Source organism: Narcine bancroftii, chromosome 9 (assembly GCF_036971445.1).
Source record: "Narcine bancroftii isolate sNarBan1 chromosome 9, sNarBan1.hap1, whole genome shotgun sequence".
Classification (NCBI taxonomy): Eukaryota; Metazoa; Chordata; class Chondrichthyes; order Torpediniformes; family Narcinidae; genus Narcine; species Narcine bancroftii.
The window spans coordinates 121,854,467-121,877,189 of record NC_091477.1 but is presented as its reverse complement, the minus strand read 5'-3'; the positions used below and the strand labels follow the sequence as shown (position 1 = coordinate 121,877,189).

At 47.4% G+C, this 22,723-nt stretch overlaps 1 protein-coding gene across 5 annotated transcripts in view; it reads left to right on the top strand.

The window, feature by feature from the left end:
• The window catches only part of fndc3ba (fibronectin type III domain containing 3Ba), a 211,432-nt gene that overhangs the window by 178,546 nt on the left and 10,163 nt on the right, over nucleotides 1–22,723 (top strand). For all 5 annotated transcript variants that reach the window (XM_069897581.1, XM_069897577.1, XM_069897580.1 and 2 more), the window contains exons 20-22: nucleotides 1,112–1,225; nucleotides 3,687–3,836; nucleotides 19,282–19,556. In XM_069897581.1, the coding sequence (XP_069753682.1) occupies nucleotides 1,112–1,225; nucleotides 3,687–3,836; nucleotides 19,282–19,556 (539 nt within the window). The remainder of the gene's footprint in view (nucleotides 1–1,111; nucleotides 1,226–3,686; nucleotides 3,837–19,281; nucleotides 19,557–22,723) is intronic.

Here is a 22,723-nt window from a genome sequence, read left to right as displayed (position 1 = left end):
TGGTGTAATGAAGGGAGGGGGGAACCATGCAGTAACAGATATAACATGCAAACTCCATACATACAGTGCCATAGCTCAGTATCAAATCCAGGTCTCTGGAGCTGTAAGGCATAGGCTTCACAAAACACAGTCTGCTGGAGGGACTCGGCGGGTCGAGCTGTGTCCGTGAGTGAAAATAGAACGGCTGAAGAATTTCTCTCCCGCGGACACTGCTCGACCTGCTGACTTCCTCCAGCAGACTGTGTAATTGGCAACAGGTCCCTCCGTCTGCAGTCTCCCACATATCTCCTGCTTTACCAACTCCTGCTCTGTTGCCCATTCACTCGGATCTATCATCCTACAGGCCAGAGCTATTCCACTCATGTGCTGAGACGTTCAACCTCTCAGTCAATGAAATTTGTTGCTCTGTGGCAGTATTTGGAGAACAAGGTGTAAAAAAATACATTAAATTACAATTCTGTAAATACAAGAATTTTTTAAAAATGTGCAAAATAGAGAGAAAGTGAGGTGGTGTCTGTGGGTCATTGTCTGTTCAGGCAGAGGGGAAGAAAGGGTTTCTGTACCATTGGGTGTTTGTCTTCAGGCTCCTGTACCTTCTTCCCAATGGAAGAGGGCATGGCCTGGGTGGTGGGGTCCTTGAGGATAAAAGCTGCCTTTCTAAGACACCAACTCTTGTAGATGCCCCCAATGGAGTGGACTGATTCCCATGATGGCACTGGCCAAGTTCACTATGACCTGGAGCCTTTTCCTGTCCTGTGCATTAGCACCAGAGAGTGATAATGATGCAACCAGGCAGAATGCTCTCCAAGGAATACCTGTACAAATGCCTGTACCTTGAATGCTCTCCAAGGTATACCTGTACAAATACCTGTACCTTGAATGCTCTCCAAGGTATACCTGTACAAATACCTGTACCTTGAATGCTCTCCAAGGTATACCTGTACAAACTTGCAAGAGTCTTTGGGGACATGCTGAATCTCTTCAAACTCCTAAGGAAATATAGCCACTGGTGAGCCTTCTTCAGGATTGCATCGACATGATGGACCCATGTTAGGGCTTCAGAGATGTTGACACCCAGGAATCTGATGTTTTTTGTTCTACATCCTGACAGCATGGACCATATTCGGAAGTGACAGAACTCACCACAGCAGAAGGTCGACCAGTACAATGTAGAGCACCGATCCTTTCTTGTACGTCAGTCACCAGTGTACTTGTGAGCTGGGAGGTAAGTGCCAACTGAAGGCAGGGTTCTTGTGTCATCGGAGGTACCACCTCCACTGTCGTAGGACTGACCCTGAAACCCTCCTGCACAGCGTGAGCTATCAATGACACTCTGAAGCCTTGCAATGGAGAGGGGGAGGGGGGCATTTCATCCAAGCATTCTACATATCGAACAGGCTGGATAGAGTGGATGTGGAGAAGATGTTTCTGGTCGTGGGAGAATCCAGGACCAGAGGGAACAGCCTCAGAATAAAATAGATGTCCCTTTAGAACAGAGATGAGAAGATTCTTCAGCCAGAGGGTGATGAATCTGTGTAATGTTTTGCTACAGATGCTGTGGAGACCAGGTCACTGGGTAGATTTAAAGTGGAGGTTGACAAGATCTTGTTTAATAAGTGTCAAAAGTTAAGGGGGTGGAACTTGATTAGTAAGGTTCTGGAAGAAGGCAAGAGAATGGGGTTGAGCCAAGGATCGAATGGTAGAGCAGACTCAATGGGCCAAATGGCCTTTCACATTGTATTCTGGACTTATGGAAATGAAGAATTTGCACAGCACATCTGCTGGAAACATCGCTGAAGGGGGCTGGCTCTGCCGTATTTTCTGGATCGGCAGCCAGAAGTGTGACTACTGATGGTCAATCACAAGTTCAACTGTCACCACGGCTACTGGCCGTGGGTCAACTAAGTAAATCAATGTCGATTGATTAATTATGAGTGAAGTTGATAAAATAATTATATCAAGCTCTTAGCTTAATTTAGTTTCGAATCCAGCACGGTTCCAGGGCCTTCCAGCCCATGAGCCCACTCTGTGTGGCCAATGAACCTACTCGGTTCTTTGAAACGTGGGGGGAAAGTAGATCATTCGGAGGAAACCCACGAAGACACAGGAAGCATATCCAAAATCCTTACAGATAATGGCGATTAGAATCCAAGTCACTAGCACTCCAGTAGTGTTGGGCTAACCACTACCCTAACCACACCTCGTCCTCCAAAAGGAATCCTGCCATCCATACCCTCTCTACCCCCAGGGTCTTGATTCTGAACATTCTCTTTGTTCAGAATAAACAACAAACACAGGCAATCTCCATATTTTGTAAATAAATGAAGCAGTCAGTAATCAGGGAAGCCATCCTGGCTGCTATTTCAACCACTTCCTGTTCCCACACTGACCTCTCTGCCCTGGGCCTTCTCCACTGTCCATAAGTTCCTTTCTCACTGCCATCCCTTCTAGGGAACGGGAACATCTACAAGGCAAGCTGACCCCAGGAGCCTTTCACACCGCACCTTCATTTGCAGGGATTTTAAAGGGAGTCCCGCCTCCAGTGGTGACAATGCGAGAACAGGTTGTGCTTTTTCCCACTGCCAAAAGGCGATTGGTGAGTTAACTCAGCCGGGTTCTGACACTTGCTCCCTTCGTGTATCAGAGCCTGGTTGAAATCTTCTTGCCCTGCCCGGTTATGTCATTTCACACCACGAGATTCGCACGATTTGACCCGCGATATTGACAGGTTAACTCCAATGTAATCGGCGATGTGAAAGGGGCTAGAGTGAGGCCCAATGTAAACTAGAAGAACAAAACATCGTATTTCCCCTGGCAATCTACACCCAATGGTATTTAAAATCTCCACCCTTCAAACCAGTTCCATCCAATCCCACCCAACTAATGACCCAACTCTGCACTTCTTTTACTTTTGGAGGGTGGGAGGAAACCAGAACACCCCTGGGAAAAGCCACATAGACATAGGGAGGACGTACAAACTCCTTTCTGACAATGTAAAATTTGAACTTAGGTCGCTGGCTCTGTAATAGCGTTGAGCTAACCGTGACGCCCATGATGAGCATTGTTGATCAACAGCAGGCATATCCAACAAGTAATTAAGAAGGAAAGAGCATGTTGGTGTTCATTGAGAAACAGATGATATTTAAGAATAGGAAGGTTTAGTCACTGTTGTACAGGACGTAGGTAAAGGGTAGGAATATTAAGCATAGTGTTGGTCCCCTTCCATTAAAAAAAGAGATCCACCAGGCTATTTCTTGGAAAGAGAGGGTTGTTCTAGCAAGAGAGACAATAAGACTATAGGATATGGGAGCAGAAACAGATCATTCAGCCCATCGAGTCTCCCTGTTATTTAATCATGAGCTGATCCATTTCCCCACTCAGTCCCACTGCCCAGCCTTCTCCCCATAACTTTTGATGCCCTGGAATCAAGAACTTATCAATCTCTGCCTTAAATACACCCAATGATCCGGTCTTCACAACAACCTGTGGCAACGCATTCCACGGGGAGAGCGTACAAACCGTAAAAATGTTGAAATCACTGAATAGAGGGGCTGAATGGCCCCTAGTTGTGGGCAGTCACGAAATGGAGGAGCTGAATGGTCTTTCCTACACATGGTGGGCCCTGCGGGCGGTCAGTGTGAACGCACTGTGTAACTGTCCCTCAGTAATGTCCACTGTGGTTACAGAGGCCTGACAATCAAGGACAGGACGTCTCAGAGTACAGACTGGAATGGGGTGAGGCAGAGGACTCCATGGAGCTGGCTTATTCTGGCATGGAGACAGCGTTCGAGATCGACAGCCTCACTCCAGCCACACGGTACTGCTGCCGGTTGCAGGTAAGGCTCACAGTTCTTGTATACCTAAGGCTCCCACACCTAGTGGGGCAGGTCAGTCAGTACTGGTGGGGATGGGTCTGTGACTGTGTAACTCTGGTGTGGCTTCGTTGTTTGTCCCATGCAGTCATCACTGGTAGCAGCTGACCACCGTTCTGGACTGTGGGGCTTATTGGCTGAATATATCTCCATTAACTACAATAAACAAGTTGGTGATTTATGCACAAACCAGTTTGCAATTGTAAATGTTTTTTAATGACGTTTGGAGTCAGATTTCTTTTACCTGGTTCATTTATTATCTTCCTGTTTGCGTTGCAAATATAAAGTTTCTCCCCTCACTATCTCTCTTTTCTTTAAATTTATCCCCTCTCTGCCTCTCATTTTCCCTTCTCTTTCTTCTATTTTCTTTTTAATTCCCTCCTGCTCCCATCTATCTCTCATTTCTCTCTCCCCTTTGCTCTTTCCAGTCCCTTCTATCTCATTGTCTCTCCTTTCTCTTTCTCTCTTTTGTTCTACACAGGTACACAGTCCTTTATCCGGAATCCTTGGGGGACAGTGTGTTCCAAATTCCGGAATGATCCATAATTCGGAAAGCCAGATTTAAGCCCTAACCCACCCCCTTCCAGTCATGCTGCTGGTCTCTCGCCCGCCCGACTCGCGCTGCCAGTCTCTCCCCCTCGCCCACTCGACTCGCGCTGCCAGTCTCCCCCCCTCGCCCACCCGACTCGCGCTGCCAGTCTCTCCCCCTCGCCTGCCCGACTCGCGCTGCCGTTTCTCTATCCACTTGCCAGAATTTGGAGCTTTCTGGATTGTAGATGTCCGGATAAAGGATAGTGTACCTGTAACTTTCTTTCAATCCTCCCTCTCGCTCTCTCCCTCTCCCCCTCTCTCCCCTTCTCCCTCTCTCTCTCTCTCTCTCTCTCTCTCTCTCCTCCTCCTCTCCCTGACAGTTTCAGTGAGCCTCACATCAGTGGTTTCAGGAAATGTCTCTGCATGTGACTTATGTGTGGAAAAGCAAGAACTGATTGTGGAAGGTGAACATTGACTCTACATGTCTGAGAATTATGTCAGGTGTTTAATGGAGTTTATTGAAGAGGTGGCCAAGAGGATTGTTGAGGGCAGGCAAATGGACCTTGCCTACATGACATCTGGCTAGGCTTTTGACAAGGTCCAGATGGTGAACTGTCCTGTCCATTAAACTTATCAAAATGCAACACCTCAGGCATATATCCCAGAGTTCAATCCCATCTGCCTTTCCTTGGTTCATATCCCCAGTTGATCTTGTTGTCTCTTATAAACTTAGACAACTTTCCTCACTGTCCACTGCACCACCAAGTTCAAGGCCATCCTTAAGCACAGCAGCCTTGTTGATTCATTATCATTCTAATTCATTAATCCTGACGACAAATGCACCATGTGTCTCAGGCCCTAATCTGAGTATCACCCCTGTATGACCACCCTCTCTCCACCATGAAGCCAATTCTGTGTGCTTATGGCCAGTTCACTCTGGATCCCATGTGATCTGATCTAGTGGTCTAGCCTACTATGCCAGGTCCCTGTCAAATGCCTTGCTGAAGTCCATGCAGACTCTGCCTCCACCCTGCACTTGTCTGTCCTCTCCTCTTGGTCACTCTTCCAAAGACTCAATTCCCATGCACAAAGCCATGCTGCCAACTGCTTCTGGAAACAGAAAGGAAGTTTGATGTGAGGCGGGACCTCCTTCACTCAGAGCATGGTTTATCCGAAATGAGAAGCCAGAGTAAACTGTAGAAGCAAGAACAATTAAAACATTCAAAAGACAGTTGGACAGAGTTATGAAAAATCTCAGAAGGCATCTTGGTTGGCATGGGAAAATTGGGCCAAGGAGCCTGTTCCATGATGTAGGACTCAATGACCCTAAAAATCATGGAGGACCCATTCCACCCCACACACATCTTTCAGCTGCTCCCGTCATGGAAGTATCAGAGCCAGAACATCTTCTTCCCACGGGCAGAGAAAATGGTGAATGACCAAAGGAACTGCTCACACTGACCCTCTGAGACTCTCCTATTCATGAAACAATATTTGCTTAGAAACATAGAAATATAGAAGATAGGAGCAGGAGTAGGTCATTCGACCCTTCGAGCCTACTCCGCCATTCAACGAGATCATGGCTGATCTTAAAGTTCAGTACCCCGTCCCCGCCTTCTCTCCGTAACCTTTAATACCCTCATACTGAAGAAATAGATCTAATTCCCTCTTAAATATATTTAATGAACCTGCCTCTACTGCCCTCTGTGGCAATGAATTCCACAGATTCACCACCCTCTGGGTAAAGAAATTCCTCCTCATCTCGGCCCTAAATGGTTTGCCTATTATCCTCAAACCATGGCCCCGGGTTCTGGATTTTCCCATCCTTGGAAACATCCCATCCGCATCCATTCTGTCCAGTCCTGCCAGAATTTTATAGGTCTCTATGAGATCCCCTCTCAATCTTCTAAACTCCAGCGAGTACAATCCCAATTTGCACAACCTTTCCTCATAAGTCATTCCTGCCATTCCAGGTATCAGCCTGGTGAATCGCCTCTGCACTCCCTCCATTGCAAGAACATCCTTCCTTAGATAAGGTGACCAAAACTGCACACAATACTCCAGGTGGGGTCTCACCAAGGCCCTGTACAGCTGCAGTAAGGTATCCTTATTCCTAGACTCAAACCCTCTTGATATGAAGGCCAACATACCATTTGCCTTTTTAACCGCCTGCTGTACCTGCATGCTCGCCTTCAGAGACTGATGTACAAGTACCCCTAGGTCTCTCTGCACTTCCCCATCTCTTAATCTATTGCCATTCAAATAGTAATCTGCCCTCCGGTTTGTATTACCAAAGTGGATAACCTCACATTTATCCACATTGTAGTGCATTTGCCATGGATCTGCCCAGTCCTTCAATTTATCCAAATCACACTGGAGCTTCCTGACCCCCCTCTTCCGTGCACACAACCCCTCCTAGCTTAGTGTCATCTGCAAATTTGGAGATATTACATCGAATCCCCTCATCCAGATCATTAATGTAAATTGTGAACAGCTGGGGTCCCAGTACAGATCCCTGTGGCACCCCACTGGTCACCGCCTGCCACTCAGAAAACGAGCCATTTATCCCAACTCTCTGTCTTCTACCTGCCAGCCAGTTCTCAATCCACATCAATACTTTGCCCCCAATCCCATGAGCCTTGATTTTGGAAGCCAGTCGTTTATGTGGGACCTTATCGAAGGCCTTTTGGAAGTCCAGGTACACCACATCCACTGGCTCTCCCCCATCTATTTTACCTGTCACCATCTCAAAGAATTCCAATAGATTTGTCAACCATGATTTACCTTTTGTAAATCGGGGTGTTGACTCCGTCCGATCCCTTCTCTGCTCGTCATATGCTCCGCTATTACATCCTTAATAATGGATTCCATCATTTTGCCCACTACTGATGTAAGGCTCACCGGCCGATAATTCCCCGCTTTTTCTCTACCCCCCTTTTTAAATAGTGGGGTAACATTAGCTAACCTCCAGTCCATGGGTACTGATCCTGAGTCTATCGAGTTCTGGAAAATAATTCTTAAAGCATCTGCTATCTGAATGGCCACTTCCTTGAGTACCCTAGAATGTAGATTATCTGGCCCTTGGGATTTATCTGCCTTCAATCCCATCAATTTCCCCAAGATCATGTCCTTAGAGATACTGGTTTCTTTCAGTTCCTCCCTTGCATTAGTCTCTATGTTTCCCAACATCTTTGGGAGGTTATTTGTATCCTCTCTTGTAAAAACAGAACTAAAGTAAGAATTTAATTGGTCTGCCATTTCCTTATTCCCCATTATATATTCCCCTGATTCCGACTGCAAGGGACCTACTCTGGATTTCACCAATCTTTTCCTCTTGACATATTTATAAAAGCTTTTGCAGTCGATTTTTATATTTGCCGTAAGCTTACTTTCGTAATTTATTTTTGCTCTCTTGATTAATCCCTTTGTCCTCCTTTGGAGCATCTTGAACTGCTCCCAGTCTTCGGTTGTGGTACTTTTTTTGGCCAATTGATATGCTCTCTCTTTGGACCTAATGCTGTCTCTAATTTCCCTTGTTATCCACGGTTGAGTCACCTTTTTTGGTTTATTTTTATGCCAAACTGGTATAAACGATTTTTGCAATTTCTCCATTAGATCTGTGAATGTTTTCCATTGTCTATCCACAGTCAACTCCCCCATAAACACCACCCAATCAATCTTACTTAACTCCCGTCTCATACCATCATAATTCCCTTTATTTAAATTCAGGGCCTTAGTCTTGGTTTTAATTTCATCACTCTCCATGTCGAGTGAGAATTCAATCATATTGTGATCGCTCCTACCCAAAGGGCCTCGCACAACAAGATTGTTGATTAGCCCCTTATCATTGCATAATACCCAATCTAAAATGGCCTGCTCCCGAGTTGGTTCCTCGACATATGGGTCTAGATAACCGTCCCGTAAACATTCAAGGAATTCCTCCTCCTCAGTATTTTTACTAATTTGACTAGTCCAATCTATATGCAAATTAAAGTCTCCCATGATAACAGCTGTTCCCTTATTGCACGCTTTTCTAATTTCTCTTTTAATGCCTTCCCTCACCTCTACACTACTATTTGGAGGCCTATATACCACCCCCACTAACTTTTTCCGCCCCTTGCTATTCCTCAGTTCTACCCTTATAAATTCCGCATCTTCTGAGTTAATATCCTTCCTGTCAATTGTGTCGGTCCCTTCTCTCACCATCAATACTACCCCACCCCCTTTTCTTTCTTGCCGTATACTTGTCCTGCATATTTATTGTTTGTCTACACCATGTGACTAGGCTAGGGCTAGGCCATAAAGCCTCGGGATCACAAAAGAGAAGGAAGCAGTGTGCGAAGTGGAGAAAGCGCGGTGGAGAAAGCAGGGGTCCATGCCACCCGGCTCTCCTGTCTATCCTGCCCTCCCACGTCTGCTCCCTGGTGAATAAAATGGACAACATCTGACTCCAGAGGGCCGCGCAGCAAGAGTACGGGGGTTGCTGTGCTTTGATCTTCACCGAAACATGAATCAGTGACAGGATTCATGGTGCCATTATTCAGCTGGACGAGGTCACTTTATTTTGGGCTGACAGAGATGGTGCTCTGTGTGGAAAAGCCTGTGGCGGTGGATTGTGCGTTTACATCAAATTCAGCGAACGTGATGATGTGGTTCGAATCAAATTCGGTACGAATCTTGTCACTGCTCAACGGTGGTACGATTTATGACTGTCAGATGCGACCATTTTATTCACCATGGCCCTCATAGTTGGAGTGTACATCCCCCCCACCCAGCGCAAACACTAAAGAGGCAATCTGGGAACTGTACAAGGCAACAAACGAACTGAAGACCACACACCTTGACAGTCTGATCTTTGCTGGTGATTTCAACTGGGAAAACCTAAAGTCAGGGCTGCTTAAATTCCACCAGTATGTGGACTTTTCTACGAGAGGGGTGAGCACGTTAGACCTTGTGTTCACGACCATCTCCGACACGTATCAGGCAGAGCCCCGACCCCACCTCGGTTACTCAGACCACATCTCTGTAATACTAATCCCAGCATACAGACTGCTTGCGAGACACTCCAGATCAGTCCCAAAGCAGGTTAAAACTTGGCCAGTGGAGGCCATTCACGTGCTTTAAAACTGCTTTGAGCTTGCTGACTGGAGCATGTTCAAGGAAGCAGAAACTGTTGGCGACAGCATGAATCTGGAGGAGTATACGGCATCAGTGACCAGCTACATTAGTAAGGGTACTGACACACGAAGCCCAAGCCCATCACTACTCGCTCTAATCAGAAGCCATGGATGACTGGAATCAAGACGCTGCCTTCAGAGCAGGTGACGAGGCAGTCCTAGCGATGGCAAGAGCCATCAGGGAGGCTAAGCCTGTGCAGGCCCAATGCATTCACAGTCACTTCCTGGACAGCAAGGTCACATGATGGATGTGGAAGGGCATCCAAGATATCACCAACCACAAGACCACACCATCTGCCCGTGCTGGTGATGCCTCCCTCCCTGATGAACTGAACAACTTTCACATGTGGTTTGAGGTGAAAAATGGTGGAGAAGACCACCCCTCCTCCAAACGATCAGTTGCTGTGTCTTGCAGTGGCCGACGTGAAGGGAGAACTAGGCAAGGTCAACCCAGGGAAAGCTCCTGGACTGGATAACGTTCCCAGCAGAGAGCTCAAGGGATGTACAGCTCAGCTAGCCGATGTTCTCACCGACATCTTTTACATCTCCCTGAGAAGTGCCGTGGTCCTAACGTGCTTCAAAGGCGCCACCATTGTCCCCGTGCCGAAGAGGACATTTGTGTCCTGCCTCAATGATGCCCTGTCGCATTCACGACCATCATCATGAAGTGCTTCAAGAGGCTCATCTCGGGGCACATCAAGCTGCTGCTGCCCCTCTCCCTGGACCCCCTGTAGTTCGCATACAGTCCCAACCGCTCTACAGACGATGCCATCGCCACTGCCCTCCATCTAGCCCTCACCCACCTGGAAAACAAGGACTCGTATGTTCAACTGCTGTTTATTGACTTTAGTTTGACATTCAACACAGTCATATCACAGTACCTGATAAGGAAGTTGGTCTTGTTGGGTTTAAACTCTTCCCTCTGCAATTGGATTCTTGATTTCCTGTCGGGGAAACCTCAGGCAGTCTGGATTGGTATCAGCACATCCAAGACCATCCCACTGAAGACGGGGTCGCCCAGGGATGTGGGCTGAGCCCACTGCTATTCCCTCTGCTGACCCACGACTGTGCAGTTAAACACAGCTCGAACCACATCATCACGTTCGCTGACGACGTGATTGTGGTGGGCTTTATTAGTGAGAATGAGGAGTGAGCGGACACAGATGAGGGGCAGTCGCTAACGGAAGGTCCAGAGCCAACAACCTGTATCTGAACATTAATAAAACAAAAGAGACAGTTGTCGACTTCAGGAGGGCCCCGGGGGGACCACGTTCTGCTGACCATTGACGGCTCGACTGTTGAGGTTGTCAAGACTATCAAGTTCCTTGGAGTACACTTGGAAAATATCACTGGGTCCCTTAACACCAGGTCCATAGCCAAGAAATCCCAGCAGTGCCTCTACTTCCTGCAAAGGCTGAGGAAAGTCCATCTCCCACCCTCCAACCTCTCTACATTCTACAGAGGATGTATCGAGAGCATCCTGTTCAACTGCATCACTGCCTAGTTTAGAAGCTGTACTATCTCAGACTGTAAGACCCTGCAGAGGATAGTGAAGTCAGCAGAAAAGATCAATAGGGGACCTCTTCCTACCATGAAGGACATCGACAACACTCGATGAAGGTGAAAGTTGATAAAAATTGTGAAGGCTCCACACACCTTTCATGTAAACTGTTCTCCTTTCTGCCATCAGGTAGGAGGTACCATAGCACTCGGGTCTTTACGTCCAGATTGGGAAACAGCTTTTCTCCCCCAAGCCATCAGGCTCCTGAACTCCCAGTTCAGATGTGGATAGTGCACCATGGTCTTTCAGTGTACCTTAATATTTTAATGTGTTAACTGCTTTCCTAACACATCTATGTAAATATGCCCTGTGGTCCTGGGGAAATGAAATCTCATCCTACTGTGCAAGCACGATATGAACGATAAATAAAGGTGACCATGTATGACTGCTTTTGTTTGTATCAAGGACCGGAGAAGACTGTTTCATTAGGTTGTCCTTGTACAACTACATGACAATAAACTTGAGTTAACCCTGCCAGTGGATGTCATACCCGAATAGATCTCACACCCCTGGAATGGGTCTCACACCCTGAAGTGGATCTCTCACCCCTGGAATGGGTCTCACACCCCTGGAGTGGATCATACCCTTGGAATAGATCTCACACCCCTGGAATGGGTTTCACCCTAGAGTGGATCATACCCATGGAATAGATCTCACACACCTGGAGGGGATCTCACACCCCTGTATCTCAAACTCTTGTGATAGATCTCATAGCCCTGGAGTTTACCTCAAAACCCTTGAACAAGAAACTCATTGAGTTGCAGTCAGAACGCAGAAATGCTGGAGGAACTGAGCCGGTCTCACAGCATCCATAGGAGGTAAAGATATATTACCGACGTTTCAGGCTTGAGCCCTTCTTCAAGCTCAGGACCGAAACATCTGTTATCCATCTTTACCTCCTATGGATGCTGCGAGACCTGCTGAGTTCCTCCACAATTTCTGCATTCTGACTAGTTCACTGAGATGGGGGCGTGAGGAGAGACTGGACAAGCTGGGATTGTCTCCTCGGAACCAAGAAATGAATAACCCCACAAGGGCACAGATGAGATGGAAACATATCTCTGTGGCAGAGGTATCTTAATTTACAGGGCAGAAGGTTTAGGGTAAAAGGTTTAGAGAGGATCTAAGGATGAGTAGAACTGTAAATCAGCTAATGATAAGGTGGTGGAGACAGATTCTTAAATATGTTGAAATGCATCACCAAAGCTACAGGTCAGATGTGAGGACACGAGATAATAGATTTGACGTTCCAGATAAACAACCCAAGATTGTCCGACCTCTCCTTAGAGAGGCCTCCCCTAATTCAGGCAACATCCTGGTGAGTCTCTTCTGCACCTTGTCTGAAGCCTCCACATCCTTCTGGTAATGCGGCAACTGAACCACACACAATACTCCAAATTTTGCACCTAAGTTTTGCGCACCTGCTCTCAGTGTTCAGCATGCCCATGGTGAGGCCAGTGTCTTGTTCCCCTCCTCCACACTCGATGACCATTACGAGTAAATGTTCCCACTGCTGAAAACTTTGCCGATGCCCCAAGAAAAGTAAAGCTGTTCAGAGATCAGGGCAGGTGTAGAAACGAGTCCTTTAAATTCAAAATGCAGAGAGGTAATCACAGAACTTGGAATGCCACATGGATTGATGGAGAGAATTAGAAGGATATTTTGTCTGTGTCTGTAACCACACAGCTCGAGGCTGAGTCTATTTAGAACTCATCAAAGCACAATCAAACTGCTGTGATGCCAACCACGTAATTATCCTCACTGATCACTGCACTCCAAGATCCACCTGTAATTCTTTCATCAATATTTATCGAGCAGTGTGGCTGAAACTTAATTTAGAGTGGAAATGATTCACGACATCCTACTTCAATGTTGTCTGCAGTGCGCTGAACTGAATCAAAAGAGAAAGTGGATTAGCCCGAAAAACAAGTCCCTTCTCAGAAACTAATTTTGTCTGATCAGTTCCCTCAGCTGCTTTCATTCACGTAGGTTTCAAAGAGAATGACAAACTGCAGGTGCTGGGAATCTAGATTGAAAGCAAAGACGTTTGCAGGTCAAAGACCTGGAAGGTTGGGTCTGTGTGTGTCTCTCTCCATAGACGCTGCCTGACCTGCCGAGTGTTTCTAAGTAGTTTACGGTTTTTATTTCAAATGACAACCACTCCCCATGATCTACGTGCAAAGACCATCCACTCACTATACCACTTGGGTGGTACGGGTAAAAAAGCAGTTAGCACAAAGCTATTGCAGCATCAGTGAGCCAGGTTCGAATCCCGCGCTGTCTGTAAGGAGTTTGTACGTTCTCCCCATGTCTGGATGGGTTTCCCCCAAGTGTCCAGTTTCCTCCCACCCTCCAAAACATATGGAGCTTCAGGTTAATTTGGGTGTAATTGGGTGGCACAGGTTTAAATGGTCAGGATCGGCTTCTAATTTTTAAAAATTTTTAATTATTTTTAACATAAGAACAGTAACAGGCCCTTCCGGCCCACAAAACTGTGTTGTCCAAATGGACTACAACCCGGTATGTTTTGAAGGGTGGGAGGAAACTGGAGCCCCCGGGGAAAAACCATGTAGACTCGAGGAGAAGGTACAAACTCCTTACAGACAGCGTGGGATTCAAACCCGAGTCACTGGGTGCTGTAACAGTGTTACGCTAACCATGAATAAAATTTTTAAAATTAAAATAACCTCATCCCAACTCTTCTCCCTTGCACAATCAAAGCCTGCCCACCAATCTCATCCCCATCCCAAACCCTTCTCTCCAAATTCCTACCTCACACTCCAATGCTTCTTATATCCAGCTCTCCTAAATCCCTGACACCCCTCCACCCCATCACTCTTTGTCCCAGTTCTGGAACCCACCCGCCCCACCTTCTCCTCAAGACCTTCTCAGCCACCTCCTTCTCCTTTCACAATCCCACTCCTCCTATCATCCCAGAATGGAATGTTTAACCATCTGTGGTTGTGTGACTTTGCAATCTCATCTCAGAAGCTGGGTGGTCCAACTTTGGATTAAACTCCACCTGCCATTTCTCCACCATACTTTCAACTTGACCTACAACCTGCTGAATCCTTTGACAACTACCCAATGTTTACACTCCCTCTCATCTTCCAGCTGCTAAACCTCTGGGGTTCCCTTCCTCCTTAAATCCTCCTATAAACCAGACCATTTCATCAAGATCTGAGGTCAGGCACCCCAATATGTGTCCATGGATCAGATTTCCTTCATACCTTGAAGTGTGTTGTGGTGATGTTTGACGCTGACTGGTGACTTCAGTAAGTCTGCAGTAACATGGGGCGAAAGTCGAGCAGTGGCTCAGTGGGCAAATGGATCAACTTATGAATGAATGGCAGGGGCAGAATCTGCCCCGAAGTCTTACTCTCATTCACCTCAAGTTCAATGCAGCATTTGCGTCAAAGTCTCATACTTCTTCTTTGGCTTGGCTTCGCGGATGAAGATTTAAGGAGGGGTAAAGTCCACGTCAGCTGCAGGCTCGTTTGTGGCTGACAAGTCCGATGCGGGACAGGCAGACACTTGCAGCGGTTGCAAGGGAAAATTGGTTGGTTGGGGTTGGGTGTTGGGTTTTTCCTCCTTTGTCTTTTGTTAGTGAGGTGGGCTCTGTGGTCTTCTTCAAAGGAGGTTGCTGCCCGCCGAACTGTGAGGTGCAAAGATGCATGGTTTGAGGCAATATCAGCCCACTGGCAGTGGTCAATGTGACAGGCACCAAGAGATTTCTTTAGGCAGTCCTTGTACCTCTTCTTTGGTGCACCTCTGTCTCGGTGGCCAGTGGAGAGCTCGCCATAGAACACGATCTTGGGAAGGCGATGGTCCTCCATTCCCATGACCTACCCAGCGCAGTTTGATCTTCAGCAGCGTGGATTATAGCTGAAATAAATATAACTGTCAGTGAGTCCTAACAGTTAATGAGCTACAATCAGATTTGTGCTACATTTGGAGTGAGATACAGACTGCTTCTCTGCCTGGAGATGCGTTTGAGTAATTGCTTCAGCCCAAAGTACTGAAGGTGGTGGAATCAAATCTAAGTACTGCATTATATTGAGACAGCGTCTTACAAGGATATGGTCCTAATGTGGGCGCATGGAGTGTGCACAAATAGGACAGCATGGATATGGAAGGCCGAAGGGCCTGTTTCTATGTTCTGTGACTCTGTTAACATCGCCTCATTACAGGAAGGAGGTGGAGGCTTTGTAAAGGGGACAGAAGAGGTTCACCAGGATGCTACCTGGATTCGTGGGTGTGAGCTGTGTGGAGAGGTTGGACAAACCTGGGTTGTTTTCTCTGGAGCGTCGGAGGCTGTGGGGAGACCTGGTGGAAGATAATAAAATGAAGAGAGGCATTGATAGTGTGTACTATTAGAATGGCACTATTACAGCCCCAGAGACCCAGGTTCGAATCCCGCGAGTCTGTAAGGAGTTTATACATTCTCCCCGTGTTTGAGTGAGTTTCCTCTGGGTGCCCCAGTTTCCTCCCACTCTCCAAAACGTATGAGGTTGTGGGTTAATTTGGGTGTAATTGGGTGGCACAGATTCAAAAGGCCGGAATCAGCTTCTACCATGCTGTATATAAAATTGAATTTAAGTCAGGATGGAAATGTCAAATACTAGTGGGGATTACAGTGTGATGAGTGCCTGAAACTCAGTCCCAGGAGAGGTGCTGGAAACAGAGAGCAGAGTAACTGATAAGATGCATTTCAATAGGCACACAAACAGGCAGGGAATTAACATAAGAACAGAAACAGGAGCAGGAGTCGGCCATTCGGCCTGTCGAGCCTGCTTCACCACTCATTAAGTCCATGGATGTTCTGCCCATGGGCTCAGCTCCACCTGTTCCCCATAATGCTTAAGGTCGGATTACACCTGAACCGAAAAGGATTCAATATCCTGGTGAGCAAGTTTAATAGAGCTGTTGGGTTTGATTTAAACTAATTTGGCAGGGGGTTGGGAACCTGAGTGATAGGGCAATGGATAGGAAAGAAAAAATAGGAAAAGTTCGGAGAGGTAGTGAAATTAATAGGGCAGAAAGGGATTGAAGAGTAACGGGCGAAATTATGCTGGAAAGCAAGGACATGACTGACGAGTTTAACAGATACTCTGGATCTGTCTTCACCAGGGAAGATACAGGTAAAGGTCAGATGGGGGTAGAGGTCCTGCAGTATTGAAGGAATTGATTGAAATTCCAATCATAATGGAGGAATTGACGGAAATCCAGATTTGGAAACATGTGTCTTGAGTAAATTGAATGGACTGAAGGCTGATAAGTCCCCAGGGCCTGATGGGCTGCATCCCAGGGGGCTCAGGGAAATTGCTCTTGAAATTGTGGACACATTGGACAACATTTTCCAATGTTCTATCGATTCAGGAGAGATGCCTGTGGATTGGAGGTGGCTAATGTTGTGTCACTTTTTAAGGAGGGAGGAAGAGAATGGGCAATTACAGACTGGTTAGCCTGACATCAGTAATGGGGAAGATATTGGAATCTATTATAAAAGAAGAAATAACAGAAAACTTAGACAGAAATAATAGTATAATTGCAAGTCAGCGTGGATTTCTGAAGGGAAAGTCATGCCTGACTAATCTTCAGAATTTTTTCGAGGATGTGATGAGGAGGGTGGATGTGGGAGAGCCAGTGGATGGGATGTACCTGGACTTTCAGAAAGCTTTTGATAAGGTCCCACATAGCAGATTAGTAGGCAAATCAGAGAGCATTGTATTGGGGGTAGGGTGCTGACCTGGAAAGAAAATTGGTTGACAGATTGGAAACAAAGAGTTGAGATTAACGGTTCACTTTTGGGAATGGCAGGATGTGACAAGTGGGGTTCCGCAGGGCAGTGCTGGTTCCTCAGTTGTTTATCATATGTATTAATGATTTAGGTAAGGGGATTATAAATAACATTAGCAAATTTGCAGATGACATGAAACTGGTTGGCAGTGTGAAGTTTGGGGAGGATGTCAGGAAAATGTAAGGGGACTTGGACAGGTTGGGTAAGTGGGCAGATGCATGGAAGATGCAGTTTAATGTGGATAAATGTAAGGTTATCCACTTAGGTGGCAGGAATAGGAAGGCAGATTATTATTAAAATGGAGTCAAGTTAGGGAGTGGGGAAAGGCAAAGTGATCTAGGTGCACTAAAAGCTCGCATGCAGGTTCAACAAGCTGTTGAATGGGAAAATGGCATGTTGGCCTTCGATAAAATGGGATTAAAGAATAGGAGTAAAGATGTCCTTTTGCAGTTGTATAGGGCCCTGGTGAGACCACACCTGGACTATTGTGTCCAGTTCTGGTCTCCTAATTTGAGGAAGGACATTGTCACTATCGAGGGAATGCCGCGTAAGTTAGTTTCTGGGATGGCGGGATTGGCATATGCTGAAAGGTTGGATAAACTGGGGATGCATGCGTTGGAATTTAGAAGGATGTGGTCTATAAGATTATTAAGGGACTGGACACAATAGAAACTGATTGCATGTTCCCGATGTTGGGGGAGACTAGGACTAGAGACCGTAGTTGAAGAATACAGGGAAGGCCCTTTAGGACAGAGATGAGAATTTTTTTTTACCCAGAGAGTTGTTGGTCTGTGGATGCTTTGCTACAGAGGGTGGTGGAGGCAGGTTCTCTGGATAAGTTCAAGAGGGTTGTGGACTGGGGAATGAGGAGTTATGGGAAGTAGGCAGGGATCAGGGTACTGATAGTGGAAGATCAGCCATGATCTAAATGAATGGTGGCGCTGGTTCGATGGTCCAAATGGCCTGCTCCAGCACCTATTGTCTATTTAACTCCCCTATTCTTCAGCAATCTAATTGTGCCTTAAATACATTCAGTGAGGCAGCCTCCACGGCTTCCTTGAGCAGAGGATTTCACAGATTCCCCTCCTCATCTCCACCCTAAATCTATTCCCCAAATCTTGAGGCCGTGTCTCCTAGTTTTAGTGGAGGGATATGGACCATGAGCAGGGAGGTGGGATTAGTGTGGTCAGCATGAATGTTGTGGGCTGATGAGCCTGTTCCTGTGCTGTCGTGAATGATGTGTGCACTTAGGCCCCTTGGTCTTCAGTTCTAAGCCTCAGTTAATTGTCAGCTTCCCACTTGCCTTTGAACTGCTCTAGAAGCCTGTATTGATACCATTAAGTTGTTCACTTATTATCACCTGTACCAAGATGCATTAAAGTTGATTAGTGAGCAATCTTGCTAGTCAACCCATACATAGTTCAAGAGTTTAAAAACACAGTACATCATCAATGCAGCCGAGAAGACCCCTGGGGTCTCTCCTCTATTGACGACAGTCACTAGGAGTGTTGCTTAAATGGGGCTGAAAGGATTATTGAGGACCCTTTCCATTCAGCACACGGGATCTTTGATCCACTGCATTCAGGAAGGAGGTACAGGAGCGTCAAAATCAGGAGTGCCAGGCTAGGGAATAGTTTCTTCCCACAGGCTGTGAGATTGATGAATGGTGTCCTGTAACCGAATAAATCATCCCAAAATATTTAACTCTGTTTCACTGGATTGTATATGTACAGTCCGGTACTAATGAACTCGAAACTCATTATCAATACCCTGCTCCAGGGGTCCTGCAGTGTCGTGAATCTTCTTCCTGATGGTGGGGGGAGGGGGAGGCGGGTGTGAAGAGAGTGTGGTCAGGGTGGGGTGGGTCTTTTAAAGTGTTGGCTGCTTTTTCAAGGCAGCAGGAGTTATAGACAGAGTGGATGGAGGGGAGATGATATGTGATGGAGTCAATGGAGGGGAGGGGGTGTGTTATGGAGGGGAGGGGTGTGTGTGTGTGTGATGGAGTTGATGGAGGGGAGGGGAGGTGTGTGATGGAGTCAATGGAGGGGAGAGGGATGAGATGGAGTCGATGGAGGGGAGGGGGCTGTGTGATGGAGTTGATGAGGGGAGGGGGCTGTGTGATGGAGTCAATGGAGGGGAGGGGGTGTGTGATGATCTGGGCCATGTTCCCAATCCTCTGAATAGGGTGGCAGGGTGTGAGGGGAATTTGATGAGACATTGAGCTGGATTAACAAGAGGTTCGCACGATTGCTTCACTCTTCCACACCTCTTAATATCCTGCTCTTTCTTTGTGTACTCAGCGATGTGCTGATGCATTTGCCTCTGCTTGTTTGTGCACAGGCCACGAACCCGGCTGGCTCAGGGGCCTACAGCAGCCTGGTCACCTACACCACTCCTGCCTCGGTCCCTGGTGCGGTGTCCAACGTCTCTGTCCTGGATGACCAGCAATCAGACCCCAGCCTGACCTCCAGCTGCCTGGCTTTGAAGTGGGACGAACCTCCGAGCAATGGGTCCGACATCCTGAGGTACAACATTGACCTTGGAGACAGCCAGCTCACCGTGGACAACGTTACAGCCTATGTGGTACCCCACCTCCTACCGGACACATCCTACAGGTAATTCAAGGGTCCTTTATTCTCATGTGCGCAATGAACATTTGTTTCCCAGCTTTAAAGACGCACACAGAGACGCCACTAGTGCAGTGCCCAGTCGAGACGAGAAAGAGAACCAACAGGGAGTTCTCTCAGAGACACCGAGTGTCCGTGGATCCCACCTCCTCCGATGTGCTGGCTCCTGTGATGCTGTGACCTCTGTAGCCGCACGGCTCCTGCCCGTCCTATCGGTGAACCCGAGCCTCATCTGCCTGAGTCCCTTCCTCGAACCCTGGTCCCCAACCCCCGATGTGATCAGGGAGCTGTCAGCACCCGAGGCCCTTCAGGAGTCTGCCCTGCCAACGGCACCCTCACGGATCCCAGTCCCGAACCCTCGTTGCCGTGAGCCAGTCTCCAGCAGCCTGCAGACCGGTGTGAGTCCCGTGACTACCAAGCCCCTCGCTGGTCTTTTGCAGTGGTCTCCTCCCCTGCGGGGTTATCTCCAAGGCTTCTCCTCTTCAGTGAGGCAGTGTTCTTCTGATCTGCTGCTCTGTGCTGGTCTGCTGCTCTTCCTGGAGTCCACACCCCTCGTGGTCTGGATCCAACCCCAAACCATTGTTGGGAACGTACACCTGCTTCCATCTCTTGTGTTCCTTCTCCTTCTCGTTGGCTGGGTCATCGACGCAAGGAGTTTTTAAATTTAGATTTTAAATTAATTACATCTAATTGACCTACAGTCCCCAGTACGTTTCGAACAGTGGGAGGAAACCGGAGCCCCCAGGAAAAACTAGAAACTCCTTACAGACAGAGCAGGATTCAAACCCCCGTCCCGATCGTTGGTGCTGTAATAACATTGTGCTCTCTGCTAAGCCAACCCTGACACCCCTTGGGATACTATATTTGGCTGTTCAAGTTGTGTACATCATTGCTTAGGCTGCAAAGGGAGAATTGTGTGGATGTGTGCATGTGTGTGCGCGCGCGAATGTGACTGGGAGTGTGTGTGTGTGTGTGTCTATTGTTGCATCTCCTGTTGAATCGAGCCATCTGTCTCCGTGAGGTGAAGCAGTTCACAGGTTGAATAAACATTGCAGTTGGATGGTGAGTCGCCCTGTTCTTTCCCGTGAGGCCTGCGCTGCCCAGATCTGGCAGGAACTCATCAGGAGTTCACACAAAAGGAGCCATTCAGTCCATGTGTCTGCGCTGGCTCTGAAAGAGCTGCCCAGTTAACCTCTGCACTACTCCCCTCCCACAAACCTGCACATTTCTCTTTTAATTATGTATCCAAGTTCCTACTGAAAGCCCCTGCATTACACAGCAGCATTCTTCTTAAAAATATTCTCCTCCTCTCCTCTCTCTCCAATCCTCCACCACCCTCCCGTGAGCCTGGAGCCCAGTGACCACTATGTACAGGGCTCGCCGCTGTACATTGCATGGTACAGCACAGGAACATGCCCTTCAGCTGAGGGTGATGCCCAGGTCAACTAGTATATCGTCTGTCCATCAGGAAGCCTTGGCAACACCACCATTGTATCTGCTTTGTTCCAGACCACCCACCACTCTCTGTGTAAAATATTAGCCCCACACATCTCCTTTAATCTTCCCCTCCTGCACCTTAAATGCATGTCCTCCAGTGTGTGACATTTTAACCTTGGGGTAAACAGATTCCGACTGCCCACCCCATCAGTGATTTCATTCACCTCCATCAGGTCTCCTCTCAGCCTTGGATGCTCTAGAGAAAACACCCCAAGTTTGTCCACCCTCTCCCCATAACTCACACCCTCTAATCCAGGCTACATCCTGGTTAAATCTCTTCTGTCCCCTTTCCAAAGCCTCACATCCTTCCTATATAAGGCAACCAGAACTCCAGCCAATACTCTTTGACCTTATCAGTTTTATACAACTGCAACATGACCTCCTTTCTCTAAAACTCAAAACCCTGCCCAATGAAGCCAAGCGTACCACACGCCTTCTTTCCCACCCCGGCTACTTATGAGGCCACTTTCAGTGAGCTGTGGACCTAGAGTCCCAGATCCAGTGACCACCTGTTTCAATTCCTCGCTCCATTCTCATGTCTGTCCATGGTCTCATGCTCTGCTTGTCTGACACCACCCACAAGTTGGAGGAATAACATCTTGTCTTCTGTCTGGGCCCCCTTCAACCGGATGGCACGAATATTGACTTCTCTAGCTTTTGTTAAACACCCCCACACCCCTCACTTCTTTCTCCGTCTCCTTCCCCCAGCTTTGTCTCTCTCCCTTCCCTGTCTCCTTTCGCACAGACATGATAAATTCTCACCTCTCCCCTTATCATATCCAACAAACACCTTTTGTTGGTCTGAATTCCTCCCCCCCCCACCTCAGCCAGCACTGTCTAAATTCTGAGATTTCCTGCTTCTTGCTCATTCTGCTTATTCCTTGAAGGTGGGCTGAAAAGACCGGGCTGAGTTCCTCCAGCATTTTGGTGTGTTTTTACTACAATCGCAGACTTTCGTATTTCCCCCAGAGCCCTCTGCACATCAATGCTTCTAAAAGCCCTTCCATCAACTGCATCATTTCCCTTACACGGCTTCCCAAAGTGCAACACCTCTCACTTGACCCGATTAAACTCCATCTGCCATTTCTCTGCATATATCTGTAACTAAGTACATCTTGTGGTATTATTTGATTACCTTCTGCACTCTCAAAATTCTAATCTTATGCTACGAACCCACCCACCTACTTTTCCAACCCAGTCACACAAACACCCTCCAGCCATTGCAACAACCGGACAACATGACAGAATGGAATGAGGTGTTGGGTCTCTCTCCTCTTGCCTGGGTGAGTGCGTCTTCAACAACACTCAGGGACAATCCTGAACACAACAGCCCCTCTCCACCCATTCACTCACTCCCAGATACAGCAGCAGTCTGTAGCAGGCCAGGACGGTTAGCGTCGTGCTTTAGTGCAACGATGTTACAGCGCCAGTGATCTGGACTTTGGTTCAAATCCCGCACTGTCTGTAAGGAGTTTGTACGTTCTCCCCGTATCTGGGTGGACTTTCCCCAGGGTCTCTAGTTTCCTCCCACCCAGTAAATGTACTGGGGGTGTAAGTTAATTGGGTGTAATTGTGTGGCATGGACTCATGGGCTGAAAGGACCTGTTACCATGCTGTACATTTTTAAAAATGTAATCTACAGGATGTGTGGCAGCAGC